This window comes from Rhinoraja longicauda, chromosome 1 (assembly GCF_053455715.1).
Source record: "Rhinoraja longicauda isolate Sanriku21f chromosome 1, sRhiLon1.1, whole genome shotgun sequence".
NCBI classification, from domain to species: domain Eukaryota; kingdom Metazoa; phylum Chordata; class Chondrichthyes; order Rajiformes; family Arhynchobatidae; genus Rhinoraja; species Rhinoraja longicauda.
Genome location: NC_135953.1, coordinates 105,734,257 through 105,760,098, shown reverse-complemented (window position 1 = coordinate 105,760,098; position 25,842 = coordinate 105,734,257). Strand labels below are relative to the sequence as shown.

General features: G+C 46.0%; 1 protein-coding gene across 1 annotated transcript in view; it reads left to right on the top strand.

Moving 5' to 3' along the window:
- Positions 1-4,407: 4,407 nt before the first annotated feature.
- hpse (heparanase) overlaps positions 4,408-25,842 on the top strand; it is a 38,235-nt gene continuing 16,800 nt past the window's right edge. The window contains exons 1-7 of the mRNA XM_078404015.1: positions 4,408-4,748; positions 7,775-7,920; positions 16,751-16,873; positions 17,689-17,859; positions 20,109-20,283; positions 23,163-23,210; positions 25,012-25,105. Of these exons, the coding sequence (XP_078260141.1) occupies positions 4,534-4,748; positions 7,775-7,920; positions 16,751-16,873; positions 17,689-17,859; positions 20,109-20,283; positions 23,163-23,210; positions 25,012-25,105 (972 nt within the window). The 5' untranslated portion in view covers positions 4,408-4,533. The remainder of the gene's footprint in view (positions 4,749-7,774; positions 7,921-16,750; positions 16,874-17,688; positions 17,860-20,108; positions 20,284-23,162; positions 23,211-25,011; positions 25,106-25,842) is intronic.

Sequence of the window (25,842 nt, the reverse complement as noted above, 5' to 3'; positions counted from 1 at the left end):
GGAAAGAGAGATCCGCCGGAGGAAATGACTGAAGAGGGGTCTCGACCCGAAACGTGACCCATTCCTTCTCTCCTGAGATGCTGCCTGTGCTGCTGGGTTAATCCAGCATTTTGTGTCTATCTTCGGAAGAAAGGACGGGGTGGAGGGGGAGAGAGAGGGAGTGCGCACTCCGCTCACCTGGCGACCCGCTCATCTGGCGTGTCCGGGACCAGGTCCAGGGTGAGAGCAGATAATAAGCCCCCGGCCGCCACTGCTTCCCCGGCTACGCCCTGTGGTCGGGCTCTGCGTCTTTGCCCCGGACGCTGGGCGGCGGCCCGTTTCGGTGCAAGCTGAAGCCGAACTCACTCACAATAGACAATAGGTGCAGGAGGAGGCTATTCGGCCCTTCGAGCCAGCACCGCCATTCAATGTGATCATGGCTGATCATTCTCAATCAGTACCCCGTTCCTGCCTTCTCCCCATACCCCCTGACTCCGCTATCCTTGATAGCTCTATCTAGCTCTCTCTTGAAAGCATTCAGAGAATTGGCCTCCACTGCCTTCTGAGGCAGAGAATTCCACAGATTCACAACTGACTGAAAAAGTTTTTCCTCATCTCAGTTCTAAATGGCCTACCCTTTATTCTTAAACTGTGGCCCCTTGTTCTGGACTCCCCCAACATTGGGAACATGTTTCCTGCCTCTAACGTGTCCAACCCCTTAATAATCATACGTTTCGATAAGATCTCCTCTCATCCTTCTAAATTACAGTGTATATGCGGCCCAACTTGCCCATGCCGACCTAGATGCCCTATCTCCACCAGTGTCAATTGCCCGCGCTTGCCTCATATCCCTCTAAATCTTTCATATCCATGTACCTATCCAAATGTCTTTAAAATGTTGTTGTGGTACTTTCTTCAAGTGCCTCCTCTGGCAACTTGTTCCGTATATTCACCACCCCGTTTGAAAAGGTTGCCCCTCAGGCTACTATTATTTTTTCCCCTCTCATTAAATCTACGTCTCCTGCTTCTTGATGGTGTGTGATTTAAGGTTAATTGGCTACTGCCACTGGTCACTGTGGTACAGAAATATGAATACTTCAATGGTCCAGGAAATCAACGGCAAAGGAGATTTGCTAAACACCTTTTAAAAGTAGCGTTAATTTGGCTTTTGCTAATCGGAAGTTGTTCGTTCGTAACTCAGAAAAGTTCCTGGCCAACAATAAGCAACGTTGCCTCGACGGTTGCCCTTTATGGCAAAACTGCAATGCAGTGAGACGCGTGATTAATCCGTTGGACACCAGCTTCTCCGTTCTCCAAAACAGCCAGGGAAACTGCTGCCAAAATCAGGGCGATCAAACAACCTGAGGAACTGCCTTTACTCAGGCTGAACAAACAGCCTTGGAACTTCCCAACACCGATTAACCTATTAAACACTGCAATCTCTAAATAAGCTCCGAACTACATGGACTTGGGGCATTGCTTTTGGCTTTGCACTATTATTATTTGTTTCAGATGCCCCGTGAAACTCAGCGGGCCATGGAGCATCTGTGGAGGGGATGGACAAGCGACATTTCGGGTCAGACCCCTTCTTCAAGTCTGAAGTCCCGACCTGAAACTTTTGTCTATTCACTCCATCGATGCTGCCTGACCAGCTAAGTTCCTCCAAGTCAAGTCAAGTCAAATTTATTTGTCACATACACATACACGATGTGCAGTGAAATGAAAGTGGCAATGCCTGCGGGTTGTGCACAAAAAAGAATTACAGTTACAGCATATAAATAAGTTAATAAGTTACTATTAGTGTCGACAAAAATTTAGTCTCTGGGGTTATAAAAGTTGACAGTCCTGATGGCCTGTGGGAAGAAGCTCCGTCTCATCCTCTCCGTTTTCGCAGCGTGACAGCGGAGGCGTTTGCCTGATCGTAGCATCTGGAACAGTCCGTTACTGGGGTGGCAGGGGTCCCTCATGATCTTGCTTGCTCTGGATCTGCACCTCCTGATGTATAGGTCCTGCAGGGGGATGAGTGTCGTTCCCATGGTGCGTTCTGCCGAACGCACTACGCTCTGCAGGGCCATCCTGTCCTGGGCAGAGCTGTTCCCAAACCAGACTGTAATGTTGCCGGACAGGATGCTCTCTACAGCCCCAGAGTAGAAGCAATGAAGGGTCCTCAGAGACACTCTGAATTTCCTCAATTGTCTAAGGTGGTGAAGGCGCTGCTTAGCCTTACCCACCAGTGCGGCAATGTGCGTTGCCCACGTCAGATCCTCTTTGATGCGGACTCCCAAGTATTTAAAACTGCTCACCCTATCCACAATAGACCCATTTATCTCCATTGGCGTGTACGTCCTTGGATGATTAGCCCTTCTGAAGTCCACAATCAGCTCCTTTGTTTTAGTGACATTCAAGAGGAGGCTATTGTCCTGACACCAGAGTGCCAGATCAGCCACCTCCTCCCGATCTCATCGTTGTTGGAGATCCGGCCCACCACCACAGTGTCATCAGCAAACTTGATGATGGAGTTTGAGCTGAACCTGGCCCCACAGTCATGTAGGGGGCTAAGGATGCAGCCCTGCGGGGATCCTATGTTCAGGGTGAGGGAGCTAGATGTGTGTTCCCCCATCCTGACCACTTGGGGCCTGGCAGTGAGAAAGTCCAGGACCCAGGCACACAGAGGGGTGCTAAGCCCCAGTTCCAGCAGCTTCTCAACCAGTCTGCTGGGGACTATTGTGTTGAATGCTGAACTAAAGTTAATGAACAGCATCCTCACATAGCCCCCCTGGCTGTCCAGATGAGAGAGAGCGGTGTGTAGAACCTGGGAGACCGCATCATCCGTGGACCTGTTCGGACGGTATGCGAACTGTAGTGGGTCCATGTTGCGAGGAAGGAGGGCGCAGATGTGCTTCTTGACTAGCCTCTCAAAGCATTTCATGACAACTGAGGTGAGGGCCACCGGTCGGATGTCATTTAAACACGCTGGAGAGGCATTCTTTGGCACCGGTACAATGATGGATCTTTTGAAGCATGCAGGGACCATGGACTTGGCCAAGGAGAGGTTGAATATTGTGGTGAGCACTGGAGCAAGCTGAGTAGCACAAGACTTTAGTACTCGCCCAGATATACCATCTGGGCCTCCAGCTTTCTTCGTGTTCACACACGTCAGAGCCCACCTCACCTCACCTCATGCTCGGACACCTAGAATGTGTGCACATCCCCGGCAGTGGATCCCCCTCCAGCCTCGCTAGCCAGCGCCCCTTCAGTGCTGTTTTTAGACGGCAAGCTGGTGGTGTTACCCGTCTCCAAAGTGCATAAAAAGAGTTGAATTTTTCTCATGATTCCAGCACATGCAGTTCTTGTGCCTCCAAACTGCTGGAGGAATTCGGGCGGGGGGGGGGGGGGGGTAGGAAAATTTACTTATCCGCCGAATTCCGCCGTCAGTTTGCTTTTTATTCGAGATTCCAGCGTGGGGCGCCTGATGGAGCCACTGCCTCACTCACAGTGCCTCGGACCCCGGCTCCAATCTGACCTCGGATACTGTCTGTGTTGAGTTCTCCCTGTGACCGTGTGGGTTTCCTCCCGGTGCTCCGGTTTCCTCTCACATCTCAAATGCCACGCAGGTTGCAGGTGAATCGCCTTCTGTAAATTGCCCCGGGTGTGTGGATGAGAAGGTGGGATAACATAAAACTGGTGTGAACGGGTGTGTCGGGTGGAACTGCAGATGCTGGTTTTGGGCGGAAGAATAGACACAAAGTGCTGGAGTGAATCAGACAGCGGGTCAGGCAGCACCTCTGGAGAAAAAAGGATGGGTGATGTTTCGGGTCACCCGGGTGTGAACGGGTGATTGATGGTCGGCGTGGACTCTGCCCGTTTTCATGCTGTATCTTTCAATTAAACTTCAGCTATCCCTGTCTCTCAGTGAGTCCAGACTGCTGGCTTTTTGCCTTGATAATCAGGTGACAACAGACCCGTGGGTGGAGAAAGAGACGGTGAAGAACTTGCACTGACTCGCAGACACCCTCACCCGCCTGACAGAACTCGGTCTTCATTTAAAACGCAGAAGTTTCTGAAAGTGGCGCTGAGCTTCCGCCTAACGTGTGCCTGCCTCTCCACTGTGTGGATAGAAATGTGATTGGGTATTTCACACTTGAAAGAGGCTCTGACAAGGAGGGAGCAAGGTACAGAAGGCGCCCAGAGACGTGAGAGAGAAGAGGGAGGGAGAGAAGAGGGAGGGAGAGAAGAGGGAGAGAGAGAGGGAAGAGGGAGGGAGGGAGGGAGAAGAGGGAGGGAGGGAGAAGAGGGAGGGAGAAGAGGGAGGGAGAGAGAGAAGAGGGGAGGGAGGGAGAGAGAGAAGAGGGGAGGGAGGGAGAGAGAGAAGAGGGGAGGGAGGGAGAGAGGGGAGGGAGGGGGAGGGGAGAGGGAGGGAAAGGGAGGGAGAGGGAGGGAGAGAGAGAGAGGGGAGGGAGGGAGACAGACAGACAAGACGAGGCAGGGCGGAGAGAGAAGGGAGGACGTGGAAGAGACTCTGCTGATCCAGTGGCCGGTCTCCGACGCTCGGTCATGGCTCTCGGACGGAGCATGAGTTCCCCGCTGTCGCCGCTTCTCTGGCTGCTGTGTTGCGCTCTGGCGGCCGGGTTCCTCGTCTCCGGGACGCGACCCGAGTCGGTGCAATTTGAAGCCGAGCTCGCCCGCTCCTTGCGCACTGTCAGTCCTCGGTTCCTGTCGCTGGCTCTGGACGCCTCTCTACTCCGGCAAAAGCACATGGATTTACTCCGGTAGGTGGTCTGTGGTGGTGGGAAACATTAGCTGGAGCCGAGACTGCAGCGTCAGGCTGGTTTAAACACATCCTGACATAGAAATGGTCTAGACGATGGTCCCGCCAAGGGGATGAATACAGACCTTCCTTACCACCCCGGGACAGGACCCTCAGAGAGAATTATACTTATACACCACACCACGGGACAGGACCCTCAGGGTGAATTATATACAACGCCCCGGGACAGGACCCTCAGAGAGAATTATACATACACCACACCACGGGACAGGACCCTCAGGGTGAATTATATACAACGCCCCGGGACAGGACCCTCAGAGAGACCGGGACAGGACCCTCAGAGAGAATTATACCCCACACCCCGGGACAGGACCCTCAGGGAGAATTATACACCACCCCCCGGGACAGGACCCTCAGAGAGACCGGGACAGGACCCTCAGAGAGAATTATACAACCACCAGACCGGACCCATTCACTGGGTGGGGCGGAATACAGTCCCCATGTGCCTGACCCACAGAGGGGGTTACACAAGGACGGACCCACAGAGGGGGGTGTACAGTCCCCATGAGCCTGACCCACAGAGGGGGTTGTACATGGACGGACCCACAGAGGGGGTTGTACGGTCCCCCCTGGACCGGAACCTCCGAGGGGGTTAGTACGGCAATCCCTTGGTCCGGATCAGGGCCGGATTAACATAGTAGCAAAAGTAGGCTTTGCTCTGGGGTCCTTTCGAGGACCCCGCGCTAAATGCTTGAAATCGGCTTCCCACTGAGGGAGGGGCAGTGTGTTGCTCGCCACTCCCCAGCCGCCCCGGTTAGACTGTGTGGCCAATGCCCCGGTCAGACTGTTGCCAATGCCCCGGTTAGACTGTGTGGCCAATGCCCCGGTTAGACTGTGTGGCCAATGCCCCGGTCAGACTGTTGCCAATGCCCCGGTTAGACTGTGTGGCCAATGCCCCGGTTAGACCATGTTGGCAATGTCCCGGTTAGACTGTGTGGCCAATGCCCCAGTTAGACCATGTTGCCAATGCCCCGGTTAGACTGTGTTGCCAATGGATGCCCCGGTTAGACTGTGTGGCCAATCCCCCGGTTAGACCATGTTGGCAATGCCCCGGTTAGACTGTGTTGGCGGCGGGGCTGCGTGGACCAATGAGCCCAACCACCCAGTCTCTGGCCCTCTTACTCCACACACCTCCGGCCTCACCCAAACACCTCCCCCTTTTATTCCCAGTCTTCTGTCCCACTCTCCCTCCTCTTCTCCATCCCACTCTCCCCCCCAGCGCATCTCCATTACGCTCTCACCGTTTCCTCCGAACCTCTTTCCCCCACACCTCCCTCCATGCCCTCCTTCCTCCGGCCTTTACTTTCCATTTCTATAGGCACTTTCCCTCACACTTTCGGCCTTTTCTCAGCCCCAACCCGTCCGTACCTCTCCCCAACCCGCACTTCTGGCCCAGACTCCCAAAATCCTGCGACTCCCTCTCACCCATCCCAAAAGCTCTGGCCCGCTTTCTCACCAATGCCCCGGCCTTGTCCCCTCTTTTCCCAGGCCTGTCTCCGCCTCCACTCTTCTACCACCTCCTCTACCCACACCTTGCATGCCTCTCAGCATCCACTGCTCAAGCAGTCCCGACCCCTACTCCGCCCGTCTCACCCCTATACCTCCAGTCCCGCCTCTATTCACTCCCTACCTTTTCCACATTCCTCTGGCCCTCCATGTCTCTACTTCTCTGCCACCCTTGGCTCCCACTCCCCCGGCCCTCTTCTCACAATCCTCCGTCATTCTCCCCACAGTGGCGCAGCGCCAGAGTTGCTGCCTTACAGCGCTTGCAGCACCAGAGATCCGGGTTCCATCTCAACCACGGGTGCTGTCTGTACAGAGTTTATACGTTCACCCTGTGACCGCGTGGGTTTTCTCCAAGATCTTCGGTTTCCTCCCACACTCCAAAGATGTACAGGTTTATAGGTTAATTGGCAAATGCTACTTTTGCTACTATGTTAATCCGACACTGCAAAGGTTTTTTTTTGTTCATTCAGTATTTCATAGGTATTCATTAAGTAACCCAATGTTTTGACTAAAATTCAAATTGCCTCACTGCCCATTAATTTGCAAGTATATGAGACACCAATATAGACATTATCCCATGATGCTTTAGAATCAGAACCAACGAGCTAAACAAAACTGTTTTGCCTAGTGAGTCCCTGCCCACATCTATTCTTCTAACCCTGTTAACCAAACTTTCATGGTGCTATGTTATCAATATTTTATGTGACTGAAGAAACTGCATGGTATATGAATAGCATCACAATCCTCATGTCATCTTCGTTCTCTACCTGTGTTCATTGATAATCATTAAATGATGTCCTAGTTAGTTGTGTGCTTTTCACAAGTCTTAAAAAAAGGGATCCCCCCACTCTTCACTACCCTCCTCCACACTCAATCCTGTTATGTAACTTGAATTCATGGACTAATAAAAGGCCCACAAATGTTTATCATTATAACTACTATCACCAGAGACCCAGGTTTGATCCTGACCTTGGGTGCCACCTGTGTGGAGTTTGCACATTCTCTCTGTAACCGCTTGGGTTTCCTCTGGGTGCTCTTGTTTCTTCCCTCCTCCCAAAGTCGTTTGGCTTTGTAGGATAATTGACCTCTGTAAATTGCCCCTAGTGTGCAGGGAGTGGATGAGAAAGTGGGATAACATAGAAGTAGTTATGGGGAGAAGGCAGGAGAAGGGGATTCAGAGAGAAGGATAGATCAGCCATGTTTGAATGGTGGAGTAGACTTGATGGACCGAATGGCCTAATTCTGCTCCTATAAACTTATGACCTTATGAACTAGTGTGAATGGGTGATCAATAGTCAGCATGAACCTAGTGGGCCAACGGGCCTTTCTCCATGCGGAATCTTTAAACAAAACTACCGCAGTACTTTTATTTTGATGCTATGTAGGTGTGGACCTGCGTACGCTTCGGGTGGAGTGGAAATGCCTCTATATTTTTATAATGCAGTGTGTTTCCATATCTAGATCACAGAAACTAATCACTTTAACAAAAGCCCTGTCGCCTGGTTACCTGAGATTTGGTGGAACTGGAGCTGACTTTATTCTATTTGAACAAGATGGTCGTCCATTTCCATCATATGAAAACAGCTGCATGTCTCCAAAAACACAAGGTAAACCCCCAACTCGCTCTACAAACCCAAGTTAACATTATTTTTGATTGCAGTATTATTAAGACCAGTGATCTTGTTCCGAGCAAGTCCAGCTTTGAAAGTGTTGTGGTTGTGGCCTTGGAAGAAATGGAATCAAAATAGAAACAACAACTCATGAGGATATTAGTGAATGTAGATGAGTTGTCAGAATAATAGAGAAAGATCCAAATCAACGGAGAGAAGCACAACGACAGGAAGATAGGAATGCCTTTTACAGGGCGATTGTTTGCGGCAGGCAATGCTGCACTCTAAATAACACCAAGAGCTGGAGTAACTCGGCAGGGCAGGCAGCATCTCTGGAGAATATGGATAGATGATTGTGGGGGGTGGGCGGAGGGGGGAGTGTGGGTGGGGGGGGGGAGAAGAAAGCTATAAGAGGGGAGAAGCAGGACAAAGTGTAGCAAGTAATAGGTGGAGCAGCAGAAACCACAGAGGAGAGCAGTGAGAGAGGGTCTCACAGAACTGTCAGAGAGAGGAAGAGAGTTTCTTCAAAGTAGGCACTCCTTGAGGAGATTTCACAATGGGGCAGGTCAAAATGTGGAAACAGTGCAAACTGCACTCTGCCAGTTGTCTATGAGGCATGCGGTTGCAAAATATCTACAAACATAATTAATGCCTTCTTTACTATATTAGCAGTGCCTCTCAAGTTTCACAACCTGCAAATCATGATTTAAATAAGTGGCATTCATTAGTTAAAAATTACAGAATATCCAGCTGCTAAGATCTGCTTGCCACAGTTGGCAAAAACAGCCAATACAATTATAGATGAGAGGTCTAAATCATTTGTGCTGTAATGTTGAGGGTTATTAAAAATGCATGTAATTTGCATGGAATGTCTGCTTTTGACATACTTGCAAAAATTATTTTATGTCTGGAGTGTGGGTGTCTGAAAATTGTTCCTATCATTTAAGTTGCAACGTTTTAAAATTAAAATCTAGTTGTTCCTCTCCAACTCTGCTGGGTCTTCAGAAAAGATGGAGAGCACAAAGGGATCAAGGTAGAAGATACTAAAAAATACATTGTGAAGGTATCACAAAATGCTGGAGTAACTCAGCAGGTCAGGCAGCATCTAGGAGAGAAAGAATGGGTGATGTTTCGGGTCGAGACCCTTCTTCAGACTCATGTCGGGAGGAATACATAAATACATTGTATTCAGAGACACTTGTTTGTGTTTCTTTGGGGAAACGACTCAAAGATTCAATGTCAGCTGTACTCAGTAGATAACATCCTCTCTTTTTGAAAGCATCCTATAGGCATGCATCACAACTTGGTTTGGCAACTGGTTTGCCCAAGACTGCAAGAAACGGCGGAGAATTGTGGATGTAGCCCAGCCCATCACACAAACCAACCTTCCCTCACCCGTCGATTCTGTTTGCACTTCTCACTGCGTTCATGCAGTATCTCTAAACTAAACTCCGAAAAGCAGCTGACATAATCAAGAATCTTTTTCATCCTGGTCATTCCCTCTCCCCCACCCCCCTCCCCAGAGCTAGATTAACCTAGTACCAAAAGTAGCATTTGCTACGGGTCCCGCACTTTCCAGGGCCCTGCATGGGCTAAATGCTTGAAGAGAGCATATGGTTCAGGTGAGAGGAGTTTAAAAGTTCATCTGAGTAATCATTTTCTATGTCGCAGAGAGTTGGCTATATATGAACGCACTGCCAGATCGAGTCACAACATTTAAGAGGCATTTAGATAGATAATTAAATTGGCAAGGGAGATTAGGATATGGTACTAATGCACTAAAAATAGGATTACTGTAGGTGGGCAAAATGGTTAGCATGGACCTACAGGTCCACCACCGATTTTCCCCACACTCTTGGTTCCAGAGCCTTTCTGGATTAGCTCTTTTGCCAGACCAACAGAGGTCATGGCCTCCGAGGGGAGTCAAACGGTACCAGAACAGTCCTCCCAGGCCTCCGAAGTACCAGCCCGCTGATCACCTGTGGAAGTCAGCTATGGGAACGGATCTGTCGGCCCCGGCCGGGCCAGAGTTCCAGACCCCCAGCCGCAGGAGGCAAATTTGACCCGCCGATCAGCTGTGGAAGTCCCAATGAGGTCGAGATCAGATACCTCACCCGGACTTGATGCCTCATTTTCGAAGGGACTTCCAAGGGGGAGGGGGAGGGGGGATATAAAATGCTGGCTCGTAATCCTGTCCAGATTAAAGGAGGTGCCGGACCATTAGATGCTGAAAAATTGATGGTTGATCTGTGGTGGGCTCAAGGGCCTGTCGCCTGCTGTGTGAGTGCAGACTCCCAGTGCTCTGATGAAACCGGCTGGGTCCTAGTGCACGACTCCCAGACTGATTGAGGCGGATTCAAGCCATGGGAGTGGAAACATCTAACTCCGCCATCCTCGTTACTCAGCAGGTACAATGCCCTTTGCCTCCCTCAACCCATGAAATCTTGGTCACTCGTCTTCATCAGAAGCGCATAGGACCTCTAACTTATGGTGTTCTTTATGGGCTCAGTGGGCCGAGGACCCTGTTTCCGTGCTGTAACTCGATGTCTCTAACTAAACTCTAGTGCCACCCACTAGGTGGCAGTGATGAGTCATTGGAGGATCAGCATGTCCAAAGACGCAGGGTGGTCAATGTCCCAGGACATTAGGTGACTTAGTTTTAGAGATACAGCATGGAAACAGGCTCTCTGCCCACTGAGTCCATGGTGCCCATCAATCACCCGCTCACACTAGTTGTATATTATCCCAAATTTGCAACCACTCCCCACACACCAGTTTGCACTTCTCACTGCGTATGGTGTGTGGCTAATGTATAGAGGCTAATTAACGCACAAACCCGCTCGTTTTTGTGATGTTGGAGGAAACCCACTCTCACATGGAGAACGTGCAAACTCCACATTGACAGCACCTGAAGTCAGGATTGCTGGAGCTGTGAGACACCGGCCCGACCAGCTGCACCACTGCCTATTGCTGTTCATAAAAACGCATGTCCTTTAGTCTCCTACTTTCAACCCACAGGACCTCTGTCTCCCCCAACTATTTGTCTTCCCTTACCCTAAATCCTTGGGACCATTGTCTTTAATCCTGAACCCTCTGAATCTCTCTTCCACTCAGCGGCTAAATTATTAGGACCTATCTCCCCATACCGTTTCTTGTCAGGTCCTCTTTCTCCCCTGCCCTTATATCCTTGGGGCCTCTGCCACCCCCTCCCCTCCCCCTCCCCCTCCCCCTCCCCTAACCTTTGGCATCTCCCTCTTATATCCTTCTTGTCTCCCTCTTATAGATCCAAACCTCGTGAACTCTGTTATCTCATTCCTAAGCTCTTGAAACCTCTATTTCTCACATTGCCCTTCAATCCTCCATATCTCCCTCACTCCTAAACTCTATCTTTCGAGTTCTTGTTCTATGTCTGTATAAAACATGAGAGTCTTCAAGGTACAACAGAAGTCTTTATTACATTAACTCAATACTGGCAGCAAGACAACTAAAATGGCTGCAGCCACACGATCTGACTGCACACTCACACACTGTGTACAGCCAAGATAACTATGTTCAAAACATATCCCTTTGTCCTGATCAGCGCCAGGAGGAGTAACTATTCCTCACACCCCACACGGTCCACCAAACATCACACTATCCCCTGCCCCTAAATCTTTGGTACTCCCACATAGTCCCTAAGCCCTCCGAACCTCTGTATCTGCTGCTGCCCCACCCCCCACCAACCTCATGGCCCTTGATGCACTGCCCACTAACTCATGGGCCCTTTGTCAGTTTAGACAGACACGTTTTACTTAAAGCATAATATCCAAATGATCTGAGATACAAAGGGATCTTGTTCTCCTTGTAGAAGAAAAGAATGGCAGATGCTGATTAAAACCAAATATAGACGGCAAGTGCTGGAGTAACTCAGTGGGTCGGGCAGCATCTCTGGAGAAAAAGGATAGTGACCCTACAGGCCTGAACATAGAAACATAGAAAATAGGTGGAGTAGTAGGCCATTCAGCCCTTTAGCAGAACGAGGCCTTTAGACAATAGACAATAGGTGCAGGAGGAGGCCATTCGGCCCTTCGAGCCAGCACCACCATTCAATGTGATCATGGCTGATCATTCTCAATCAGTACCCTGTTCCTGCCTTCTCCCCATACCCCCTGACTCCGCTATCCTTAAGAGCTCTATCTAGTTCTCTCTTGAATGCATTCAGAGAATTGGCCTCCACTGCCTTCTGAGGCAGAGAATTCCACAGATTCACAACTCTCTGACTGAAAAAGTTTTTCCTCATCTCCGTTCTAAATGGCCTTTCATTTCGTGGTAATGATTAAAGTTGGCTCTCCTCGTAATGGAAATTACTTGGGGTTGTTAGAATTACTGGCCAAGTTTGACCCTTTTCTGGCAGACCCTTTTCATGCAAACAAAGGAAAGGGACATAAATCATAGCTATCTAAAACAACATGTGAGGAATTCATCAATCTGATTGGATCCAGCATACAGGATCACATTATTGGTGAAGTAAAGAAATACAAGTATTATTCTGTTTCATTGGATTCTAATGTGGACCCGCTGACTTTGACTGTGCGCTATGTTTTGCCGTCTGGACCAGCTGAAAGATTTGTGAAGTTTTTGGATATGGAAGGTCATAGTGCTGAACAGCTCACTCAAAGATTACTTGACTTTTTAAAGAAAAATGATATTGATATAAAAGACTGCCATGGTCAAAGTTATGACAATGCCAGCAACATGGGTGGCAAGTATAGTGGCTTACAAGCACGAATTAAAGAGCTGAATGAGTTTGCGGATTACATTCCATGTTTTGCACATTCACTAAATTTGGTTGGAAAATGTGCTGCTGAATGTTGTCAAGAAGCATTAATTTTCTTTGACTTTGGAGAAAGCCTGTACACATTTTTTTCTGCTTCTACTTATCGGTGGGATCTCCTTCCTGCTGCATTATCTGATGGCGGTGCTCATTCGCCCATTGTGAAAAGATTGTCAGATACCAGGTGGTCAGCTCGTGCACATGCAACAAAAGTACTTTTACACAGCTTCCTTGCAATAAAACAAGTCTTGGATGACATTTCAAATAACAATGATCAGAAGGCAGAGTGTTGACAACAGGTTCATGGACTACTTTCAACCATGATGAAGTTGGAAACAGGAATAATGGTCATATTGTGGGATCAAGTATTACAACGTTTTCAAATGACCAGTGCTTCTTTGCAATCTTCTGGCCAAGACTTGAATACAGCTTGAATCCTTGCATGGATATATTCAAGCTAAGCGGTCTACTTTTTCAGACATTGAGCAAAAGCCAAAGATCTGACTGAGTGTGAAGATTATCAACAACAAAATCGAGGAGAACACAAGCGAAATCCTGCGTATGATGATTTCACTGGTTCCAGCACGCTTGATCCACTTGTTGAATCTCAAACTCCTTCTCAGAAGTTGAAAAGCCGAACATTTCTTGCCATTATTGATAGCTTGCTTTCTGCCCTGTCAAAATGCCAGAAAGCTTATCAAAAGGTGAATGGTGTATTTGGATTCCTTCGTCAGTTACAGTCGTCTACACCTGAAGAGATTGTAAAGAGGTCATCAAATCTTATCAAATCATATCCGGAAGATCTGGAAGAAAGTCTTGGTGAAGAATTTGTGCTGTTTACTGAACTGTTGAAAACAGATCTTGCTTCTCAGATTGGTGCCGAACAAGACCTTGCAGAGTTACAGTTGTACTGTTTGATAACTGACGATTCTTTGGAGTCTTGTTTTTCAAATGTAGAAAATGCCTTGAGCATCTATTTGTCACTCATGGTTACCATTTGCAGTGGAGAACGCTCATTTTCAAAACTGAAAAGGATTCAAAATAAACTAAGGAGCACCATGGGTCAAAACAGATTGAACAATCTCACTCTAATGAGCATTTAACATGAGATTGTGCGTGAAATTTGAGGAAGGACATTCTTGCTATTGAGGGCATGCAGCGTAGGTTTACTAGGTTAATTCCCGGAATGGCGGGACTGTCGTATGTTGAAAGACTGGAGCGACTAGGCTTGTATATGCTGGAATTTAGAAGGATGAGAGGGGATCTTATTGAAACATGTAAGATTATTAAGGGGTTGGACACGTTAGAGGCAGGAAACATGTTCCCAATGTTGGGGGAGTCCAGAACCAGGGGCCACAGTTTAATAATAAGGGGTAGGCCACTTAGAATAGAGATGAGGAAAAACTTTTTCAGTCAGAGAGTTGTAAATCTATGGAAATCTCTGCCTCAGAAGGCAGTGGAGGCCAATTCTCTGGATGCTTTCAAGAGAGAGCTAGATAGAGCTCTTAACAATAGCGGAGTCAGGGGGTATGGGGAGAAGGCAGGAACGGGGTACTGATTGTGAATGATCAGCCATAATCACATTGAATGGTGGTGCTGGCTCGAAGGGCCGAATGGCCTACTCCTGCACCTATTGTCTATTGTCTAAATAGACATTCCCAATATCATCAACAAATTTGCTCATACTAAATCTAGAAAATGTGACTTTTAAATTGTAGTTTTGTTACTTTTGACATTTGAAATTGAAAAAGTAAATAATTTATGTTTTAATATTTATGAGTTTTTTTAAAATTTAAGGCCACTTTATAACATATGCACTAGCTTAATCCGGCCCTGCCCCTCCCGTCAGGTAGAAGAAACAATGGTTTAAAAGCACCACCGGATACATGAACAGCTTTCCCCCCACTGTTATCAAACTATTGAATGGATTTCTCATAAACTAAGATAGACACAAAAAGCTGGAGTTTCTCAGCGAGTCAGAGAGCATCTCTGGAGAAAAGGAATAGGTGAAGTTTCGGGTTGAGATCCTTCTTCAGACTGTGAGTCAGGGGAGAGGGAAACGAGAGATATAGACAGTGATGTAGATGGATTATAGAACAAATGAATGAAAGATAGGCAAAAAAGTAACGATGATCAATGAAACAGGCCATTGTTAGCTAGAGGCTGGGTGAAAACGAGTTACAGACAATGAGAGTCAATGAAGCGTGTAGTCCTGGTCTCCCAATGTACCACATTGCATCTCTTTCGCTTTCTTTATGTTCATATTTCTCTTTGCATTGCCTGTTGTACTTGTGCATAGTTGGATTGCACGCAGGTATAGCATGATTTGCCTAGATAGCATGCAAAACAAATGTTTGCATGGTGTCTCAGTACACATGATAATAATAAACAAATACCAATACTTCCTGAAACCTGAGCTGGAAAAATCTAGATTGGCACTGTCGTGCAGTACCAAAGAGATGTTAAACTGAAGTCCTCTCCATACTCTTGGGTGAATATAAAGAAACACATGACGCCATTTCATAGAATTGGGGCATTCTCCCATGGAAATTACAAATATTTCTCCAATCAACATTTCCACAACAGTATATCTGGTCATTTTCACCACACTGCTAGTGGAACTGTGTATGAATTGGCTGCTGTGCATTTTACATTATAATATTATTACAATACAATTTCAAAAGTATTTAATTGTAAAGTATTTTGGGAGGGAGAATCAAGAAACCACAGATGCTGGTTATACAAAAATGCCTCAAAGTGCTGGAGTAACTCAGCGGGTCAGGCAACATGTCTGGAGAACATGGATAGGTGACGTTTCGGGTTGGTACTTTTTTATAACACATAGGTTAAAATAAAATGGCTTTACTTTACTTTTCAAAACTAATGGATAGGATGACTATAAGGAAAGACCAATGGAATAGATTGGGTAAATGCAGTCTTTTATGCAGAATAGGAAAATCAAGAATCAGAGCTCATAGTTTTAAGCTGAGAGGGGAATCATTTAATAGGAACCTGATGGGTAGCTTTTTTACCCAGTGAGCAGTAGGTAAATGGAACGAGCTGCCAGAGGAAGTAGTTAAGACAGGTACAATAACAACATTTAAAAGGCATTTGGTCACGTACATGGATAGGAAATGTTTAGAAGGATTTGGGCCTAACACAGTCAGGTAGGGCTAGTGTACATGGGGTACCTTGATCGATGTGGGCAAGTTAGGTCAAAGGGCCTACTTCCATGCTGTGTGACTCAATGACCAAGAAAATAAATGCTAATTATGGGTGTCTCAGCATTTCCTAACATGAATATTCATTGGAATGTATTTATATATTTGTCGTGTAGGAAGGAGCTGCTGGTTTATACTGAAGACAGACACAAAATGCTGGAGTAACTCAGCGGGTCAGGCAGCATCTCTGGAGGAAAGGAACAGATGGCGTTTCGGGTCTAGACCCTTCTTAGACTCATGATAAAGTTGTTATAAGGTCAAATGTTGGTGATCAGGAGACTTAGAGTTAAAGACTTAGTTTCTGTTAATATTTCAGGGCAAACCTAAGAAGGCTTCAGGGTAAAAGATTTTAAATCTCCCATCTTTTAACTGAGTACTACAACCTATCATTACTTTTGTTCTCATTCTTAGCTCTGCATTTGTGAAAAGTAGGATTGCGATATGTTGTAGCAATTGCAAAAATGATTGCTATCCTGAGGACCTGGTTTCATGCTGATGGTATGAGTACAGTGATATTAAACAGTGAATTGGATTATATATTTAAAATAAAACAAACTTTCTGCTTTACTAATGTGACCTTGGAAAGGGCCTGTTTCCTCGCTGTATCTCTAAACTAAACTAAACTAACTCTCTCCAACCCACATGAGGAAGATTGATATCAAGGGCTATTATTCCATCAAATGCAGTTAAAAATAGAATACTGATGAATTAGGGTGGATTATCCATCGGTAACCTACTGTCGATATTGTGTATCACATAATTTGTCTCAACGCCCAACCATTTCTCCTCACAGATGACTGTCTAAGTCTTCTTCCTTTAAAACTGGAAAATATTCTGGTGCATATTTGGAGGATGCAAGCACCCCACCTGCTGAAAAATGAATTCAACATGGACTTACAGAACATTACAATTACAGGTATCAGATAGATTTTCCACCATATCTAGAAATAATATGATCACTTTCATTATTGATTTTCTTAAACTTTTAATCTTAGCGGGGACATTTTTTTAGAGCCCCAGAATAGGATATATCAGTTAACAAAATTGATAGTGGTATGTGTGAGTGGGGGGGGTGTGGGGGTGTGTGGGGGTGCAGATGTGTGGGGGTGCGGGTGTGTGGGGGTGCAGATGTGCGGGTGTGTGGGGGTGCGGGTGTGTGGGGGTGCAGGCGTGCGGGTGTGCGAGTGTGTAGGGGTGCGAGTGTGTGGGGGTGCGGGGGTGCGAGTGTGTAGGGGTGCGAGTGTGTGGGGGTGCGGGGGTGCGAATGTGTGTGGGGATGCAAGTGTGCAGGGGTGCAAGTGTGCGGGTGTGTGGGGGTGGGGGTACGGGTGTGTGGTGGTGTGGGTGTGCAGGGGTGTGGGTGTGTGAGTGTGCGGGGGTGCAGGGGTGCATGTGTGTGTGCAGGTAGGTGTGCGTGTGTGTGTGTTCCCAATTGAATGTGTGGGAGATGCTGTGCTTCCGTGTGTGCGTGTGTCCGTCCGTCCATCTATCCGCATGTTTGTGCATATGTGTAAGTTCATGCATTGGTGTGTGTGTGTGTCCCCCGCATGTGTGTGTATGTATGTGAGTTTGAGCATATCCCTGTGTGTTTGTGTCCCAATGTATATGTGTGAGTATGGGTGTGTCCCCGTGAGTGTGTGCGCATGTGAGTGGCGTGTGCCAGTGCCTGTGTGTGTGTGTGTGTTTATGTATCCAATGAGCCACACAACTGACCATTTTGTCTCCTCACAGGAGAATCCTTGGACATCCTGTACACCTTTGCACATTGCTCTGGGTTACATTTGATATTTGGTCTTAATGCCTTATTGAGGAAAGATCATGCGTGGGACAGTTCAAATGCACAAAAGCTCCTTCAGTACTGTGCATCAAAAGATTATGACATGTCCTGGGAACTTGGCAATGGTAAGTTAATGCTGAATTATGCTGGGAAACAGAGAAAGGGAACAAAGTAATTAAAAACCTATTTGAATAAGGTGGCATAACAGCAGAGCTACTGCCTTACAGCGCCAGAGACCCGGGTTAGTTCCTGACTATGGGTGTTTGTCTGTATGGAGTTTGTACATTTTCTCCGTGACTTGTGTGGGTTTACTCCCAGATCTTTGGTTTCCTCCCACACTCCAAAAACATACAGGTTTGTAGGTTCATTGGTTTGGTGTAAATGTAAAATTGTCCCTAGTGTGTGTAGGGTAGTGTTAATGTGTGGGGATCGCTAGTCGGCGCAGAGTCGATGGGCCGAAGGGCCTGTTTCCGCGCTGTATCTCTAAACTAAACTAAAAAATAAGCTTTGAAAATTTTTATTTTTTGATAATTGCCCAAACACTTCCTTTAGCCTCTAGGACATTTTCTATTTGGCTGATTAAATTAATATCTCATTTTATAAATAATGGGACTCTTGGCTGTAAGTAGTTTTCGTCATCAGTCTACTTTGTGGTCAGTGTAATGCCATCTAATGTTTGTGGCATGATTCAGTTCAACAATGAAGGTTGGCAGAGTAGTTGACAACATGCAGAAGGAACCCAACACCATTGTCAGTGTAGGGAAGTGGGATGGTTGGTTCCTCTATTACATTTGAACATTACCATATTCACAAGTGGTCAGTCCAAGGACAAAGTTATTGCCATTTCAATGGAACTTCACCCCACCTGGCTTGGGAGGGAAACATCAGCACAGTGGCACAACTGGTAAGCTGCTGCCTCACAGCTCCAACAACTTGGTTTTGATGTGTAGAAAGGAACTGCAGATGCTGGTTTAAACCGAAGATAGACACAAAAAGCTGGAGTAACTCAGCGGGACAGGCAGCATCTCTGGAGAGGAGGAACGGGTGATGTTTCGGGTCGAGACCAAGTACTGTCTGTGTGGAGTTTGCACGTTCTCCCTGTGATCATATGGGTTTCCTCCAGGTGCTCTGGCTTCCTCTCACATCCATAGTTATGCAGGTTAGCAGGTTAATTGGCCATAGTAAGTTGTCCGAGCGTGTAGGGTTGTACAACACAGAAAAAGTCCCTTCAGCCCAACAAGTCTGCATTGATCATCAATCACTCATTTACACTAACCTACATTAATCTCATGTTCCAATCAACTGCTCCCCAATCCTATGGGGCAATTTGCAGAGGCCTAAACCCAAACCTAAATCTGAAGTTGGCATTGAACCTGGGTCCCGACCACTGTGAGGCAGTGGCTCTCCCAGCTGTGCCACCGTGCCATCATGTAGCACCTGGGGGAAGCTGATAGGAATAAAAGAATGGGGGTAGTGTAAATAGCTGCTTAATGGTTGGTGTGGACTCAGTTTTGCTGAAAGTCCTGTTTCTGAGCTCCTCATCACATCAGCCTGTGCCTCCATTTCGATTGAAACAATGAAAGACGTGCTACCATAACCTCTCATTTGAATGAGCTCCTTACTGCTGCTCCCATCATTACTAAGCACTTTGCATTTATGTACAATGTAAATTCAGAGCTGAACTACAAAAAAGTCCTCAACAGTCGATGTGGAAAGGATGTTTCCAGTAATGGAAGAGTCTAAACCAGAGGGCACTGCCTCAGAACAAAAGGATGTACCTTCAAAACAGAGATGAGGAGGAATTCCTTTAGACGGAGGGTGGTGAGGGTGGAATTCATTGCCACAGATGGCTGTGGAGGCTAAGACATTGGGTATTTTTAAGGCGGGGATTGATAGGTTCTTGATTAGGAAGTGTGTCAAAGGTTACGGGGAGAAGGCAGGAGAATGGGGTTGAGAGGGAAAAATAGATCAGCCACGATTAAATATCGGAATAGACTCGATTGGCTGAATGGCCTACTTCTGATCCGTATCTTACAGTCTTGTATTCTAACATCATTGTTCATTGTCTGAAATTCTAAAGCAAGTTAGGTGTGTGGAGATATGCATTTAAGAAATATTTAGATGGGTACATGGATAAGATAGGTTTAGAGGGATATGGGCCAAATGCAGGTAGGTGGGACTAGTGTAGATGGGGCATGATGGTCGGCGTGGGCAAGTTGGGTTAAAGGGTCTGTTTCCACGCTGTATGACTCCATGAATCTATGACACAGATTATTACTGTTTGTGAGCAGGTATTTAAGAGGGACCAGCAGTGGGCAATGTGTAATATTATCATCCAGCGTTTGTTTTCTCCCTCTTCATCTCATGTTGACAGAACCCAACAGTTTCAGACGGAAAGCGGGTATAAAGGTTCCAGGCACCCAGCTTGGAAAGGACTTCCAGCACCTGTACAGTCTGCTGCACACATTCAGGACATTCAACCACACAAAGCTGTACGGGCCTGACATTGGGCAACCTCGGACACGTCAGATTGTGACCATGCTGAAAGGGTGAGCTTGCAAACGTCCCGTTCCCACGTAGAACCTTGCCAGGAAAGCACGTGGATCAGGAAGTTCTGGCCAGAGGTGGCCTTTCCAGTTCCCAACCAGATGTGCCTTGCTGACAGATGTGGACTCCAATCATCAAAATTGCCCAGCGCAACCTTTGTGCATAGTAAGGCAGCATCTCAACCACTGCGCCACTGTGCACAGTTTGCGCCACAGTTTCATCCACTGCAAATTTTCATCTCTTTTGCATTCTCAAGCACACTGAGTCTTCACCAGTGAAGTACTGCTAATATTAAATCACTATAAATAGGCGGAACAAAGAGAGATTTTGACAATAGCTTCCCTGGCTTTGAGGAAAATGATTTAATGATGTTTTCTAAGTGACGACAGTGTAGACTTTGGCTGTCAGTGCTGTACTGAATATCGCATTGGTGACCAGGTTCCCATGACCTGTACAGTGCAGCCTGTGTGAAAGGATGAGAAGGCAGGCAAAGTGCTTGTAGACGTCCATGGTTTCCAGCTGGTGGAAAGTAACTGCATTAACACAGCAAGTTCCTACATACAGCAGTAGCAAGTGATGTGAGTTGGTGCTTGAGGTTAAAGATTTCACTGGGGAAAATTCAACTGAAAAGTGCCCTGGAATGGCTTATGTCCACCTGAGAAGGAATGAGGAGCTTATCTGGATTATTGATTGTCCATATTTTTCAAACCACGTGACATTTAGTTGGAATAGGAAGGAACTGCAGTTGTTGGTTTATGCCGAAGATAGGCACAAAATGCTGGAGTAACTCATCAGGTCAGGCAGCATCTCTGGAGATAAGGAATAGGTGACATTTCAGGTTGGAACCCTTCTTCAGACAGAAAGTAGAGATGGGGGGTAAAAATAAGCTGAAGGCAAGAAAAGGCCAGAACAAATCAGGGCTGGTAACAGATGACCTCAGGAAGGGTGGAGCCCTTCATGGCCCATTATTAGCTAGAGAATGTGTGATAACAAGAGGGATACCAGGATGGAAATTCTGTTCCTGGTTCTGTTTTCTGCTGCACAACCGTCAACAGCTGGGCTATCGAGAAATAGTGAAACTAGTAGGGTGACTGGGGTGGGGGAGGGAGGGAGGGAGGGAGGGAGGGAGGGAGGGAGGGAGGGAGGGAGGGAGGGAGGGAGGGGGGGCAAAAGGGAGGGGATGGAATGCAGGAGTTACTTCAAATTGTCTTTTAATTGGTTTCTTGCATGTCATTCCCATTTAATATGGAAGGACTTGTGAATACCCTAATTGGAATGGAAATGAGGAGAGATTTCTTTAGCCAGAGGATGGTGAATCTGTGGAATTCATTGCCATAAACGGCAGTGGAGGCCGAGTTAATGGGTGTTTTTAAAGTGGTGATTGATATGTTCTTAATTAGTAATGGCGTCAAAACTTATGGGGAGAAGGCAGGGGAATGGGGCTGAGAGGAAAAAATAGATCAGCCATGATTGAATGGTGGTGCAGACTTGATGGGCTGAATGGCCTAATTCTGCTCCTATGTCATGGTCTTATGGTCTAATACATCGCAGACATATCAGCGCATGTAGTGTTAGAATAGATTGCACATTAAATGCAATCAGACTTCTAGTTGATTGGCAAATCATTGGCAGGGTCCCCTCAGATGTAAATGTTGTGGGATGTGGTGTGGAGATCTGCTGACAATTTAGATTGGGTTCAGGTTCAAAGGTTAGTCTTGTATGTCGATTATATCAATATGGCAGGATGATTAAAATCGTAAAGACGGGGAGAGAGAAAGGAATAGGAGATGCCACCAGAGTTCAATAGTGTGCCGCCTATGTTCGTTTGTCCATGCCAGTCATTTATGCTCCATGCATTTGTCAGCATTCATTTCCAGAGGACTAGAATATAAAAGCAGGGATGTAATCCTGAGGCTTTATAAAGCACCGATTAGACTGCATTTGGAGTATTGTGAGCAGTTTGGGTGCCGTATCTGAGGAGGGATGTACTGGCATTGGACACGGTCCAGATGAGGTTCATGAGAATGAACTCGGGTATGATTGGGTGAATGTATGATGAGCATTTGATGGCACTGGGCCTGTACTTGCTGGAGTTTAGAAGGATGAGGGGGGACCTCATTATACTTATCACATAATGAAAGGCCTGGGTAGAGTGGATGTGGAGAGGATGTTTCCACGAATGGGGGAGAATCTAGGACCAGCGAGCACAGAAGAAAAGGATGTACCTTTAGAAAGGAGATGAGGAGGAATTTCTTGAGCCAGAAGGTGGTGAATCTGTGGAATTTACTGCCACAGACAGTTGTGAAGGCAAAGTCTTAGGGTATTTTAAACCAGAGATAGACAGGTACTTGATTAGTAAGGGTGTCAAAGGTTATGGGGAGACGGCAGGAGAATGGGGTTTAGAGGAAACAATAGATCAGCCATGATTGAATGGTGGAGTAGACTTGATGGGTTGAATGGCTTAATTCTGCTCCTATGACTTATGAACATGAAATAGTCTCTTTCTGAGGTGTAGATTCAGTGCATTTCTAAATAGTGTGCAACACAACTACATTCTATGCCTCTCATGGTATTGGGCGACTTGGGTTCACCCCTTATTATCTCTCCACCTCCCATCGTCTATTTGCCATGCGCACGGAGAATGGCATTCATCTATGTTGCATTCCTGAAATCCCATCCCCTTCCAGCCCCAGCAGGCAAATTTCAAATATACACTTTTTTATTTGTCAATCTAAACTGTAACTGCTTGAACATTTTGCATTGTAGTTCATCTCAATGGTCCACACTTGCTCTACAATCCATGATTTCTTTTTTTTTAAATCACAACATTGTTCTAATCATATTTCTAATAATATCAGACATTCTTCCCTACTTATCCTAGGTTTCTTCAGACTGGAGGGAAAGTTCTTGATGCGGTCACGTGGCACCAGTAAGTCCTCATTTATTACCAATGATGCAGCTTAGGTATTGCAAGATGTAGGAGAAGCAGAGGGATCAATGGATGTATAGTTCATTGAACTGGCACGTGGACAGGTACATTGATAGGAAAGTTTAGCGAGATATGGGGCAAACATGGGCAGGTTGGACTAGACTAGATGGGGCATCGTGGGTGGCATGAGCAAATTGGCCCCAAGGGCCTGTTTCCATGTTGTATGGCTTTATGGCAGTGACTACCTTAGATGTTCCCTCTTAAAATAATAGGCAGTTACACAAAATGTTCACTCAAGACTCAATGGATTTCCTAACATTGACCTTGAGACAGATCACGACTGCCCGGTTACAACACCCCACGCAGGATTTCTTTGAGCATTTGAACTTTCTGATTCAGACATTCGGAGGGGGCAGTTATATATCTAAGGAGCGTCTAAGTTGCCCCTTAGATTACTATTAAATAGTCATGTTCTTGACGTGTTTGGTTTTAGTTTAGAAATACTGTGGAAGAAAGCCCTTGAGCCCTTCGAGTCCACACCGACCATTGATCACCCACCAATTTCCTGTTGCAAGGTGACCAGAACTGGACACAATACTCCAGGTGTGACCTCACCAATGTCTAGTGCATACAGTTTCTTCCCAGTTGTCATCAGGAAACTGAAACTCACAGCCAGAATGCAGTCCTGACCTTCCATCTACCGCTTTGGAGGCCTCTGAACTATCTTTAATCAGACTTTATTGGACTTCATTGTTATATCTTGCACTGAATATTGTACCCGTTATCTTTTATTTGTGCACTACGAATGGCTTGATTGTATTCATGTATAGTTTTTCTCTAACTGGATAGCGCGCAAACCAAAGCTTTTCATTGTTCCTCGGTACATGTTACTAAAATAATCGAAACTAAACGAAGCTAAACAAAACTAATCCAAACTAAACGAAGCTAAACTAAACTAAACTAAACTGAACTAAAATAAACGAAAATAAACTAAAATAAACTAAAATAAACGAAATTATTCTAAATTATACTAAATTAAACTAAATTAAACTAAATTAAACTAAACTAAATTAAACTAAACTAAACTAAACTAAACCAAATTAAATTAAACTAAATTAAACTAAACTAAATTAAACTAAACTAAACTAAACTAAACTAAACTAAACTAAATCTGTAACATATTGTGCCAACTTCTATACTTAATTTCCTGACTGATGAAGGTCAGCATGTCAAAAGCCATCTTCACCACCCTGCCCACTTTTAGGGAGCAATGTACTTGTAATGCGTAGGAAGGAACTGCAGATGCTGGTTTAAACCAAAGAGTAACTCAGCGGGACAGGCAGCATCTCTGGAGAGAAGGAATGGGTGACGATTCGGGTCGAGAGCCTCCTTCAGACTGTACTTGTACTCCTCGCTCCTTCTGCTCCACAACATTCCCCAGGAGCCTACTATTCACTGTGAAGGTCCTGCCCTGCTTCAGCTTCCCAAAAGGCAACACCTCACACTAATCTAAATTAAATCCCATTAGCCATTCCTCGGCGCACTTGTCCAGCTGATAGAGATCCACTGTACTCTTGAAGAGATTGTTAAAATTATTTCTTGCAATATGTCATGGTCTCCTGGAAGTTGACAGATTACCAGAAGTTGAGACCTGGGGAAGGAAACCAGTTTGCATCCACCCCCACCATTTTTGTTCCTTAATTTGAGAGCAATTAAGCCTATTCTTGTTTAACCTCTTTCTCTATGTGGAGACATGCAGTCAGTAACATGCCCCCTCTGAACTGTAATTATTTCTTTCCAGTTATTATGTAAATGGGAGGAATGCAACACCTGAGGAATTCCTGAGCCCCAAGGTGTTGGATAGTCTTGTGTGGAGAATTAAACAAATTCTTAAGGTAAGTTAAGGCATCATTTGCCTACAATTGGGCAGAAGTTACTAAGGTAAACTGATTATGTAATCTGCAGCTGCAATAAGTAAACATCATTCGCTGTGAAGGAAGAAACTGCAGATGGTGGTTTACACCGAAGATAGACACAAAATACTGGAGTAACTCGGCAGGGCTGGCAGCATCTCTGAACTTCTTCAGACTGAAGGGTCTCGACACAAAAAGTCACCCATTTCTTCTATCCAGAGGCGCTTCCTGTCCCGCTGAGTTACTCCAACATTTTGTGTCTATTACATTTGCTGTATTTGTTTTTCACCAATTGTATGCACAATTAAGCAGTGGAACCCAAGAATATGTAGACTCAATATCTGAAAAAATAATTTCTGAAGCTGAAAATATGAAATAAAACCAGAAAATGTTGGAAACACTCAGCAGGTCAGGCAGCATCTGGGTAAAGAGAAAAGAGTTAATATTTAGATATAGGTTTTTTATTGTCTCATGAATGAAAAGCTTCATTTTGCACCCTGTCCACTCAGATCAGATATACTATACATAAATACAATCAAGTCAAACTCAAGTACAATAGTTAGAGCAAAGGGAAAGGTACGGAGTGCAGAATATAGTTCTCAGCATTGTAGCCCATCAGGTACATAGACAGAGACCAATGTCCGAAATGGGGTAGAGGTGAATTGGACAAACCATTCAGAAGCCTGATAACAGAGGGGAAGAAGCTGCTCCTGACCCTG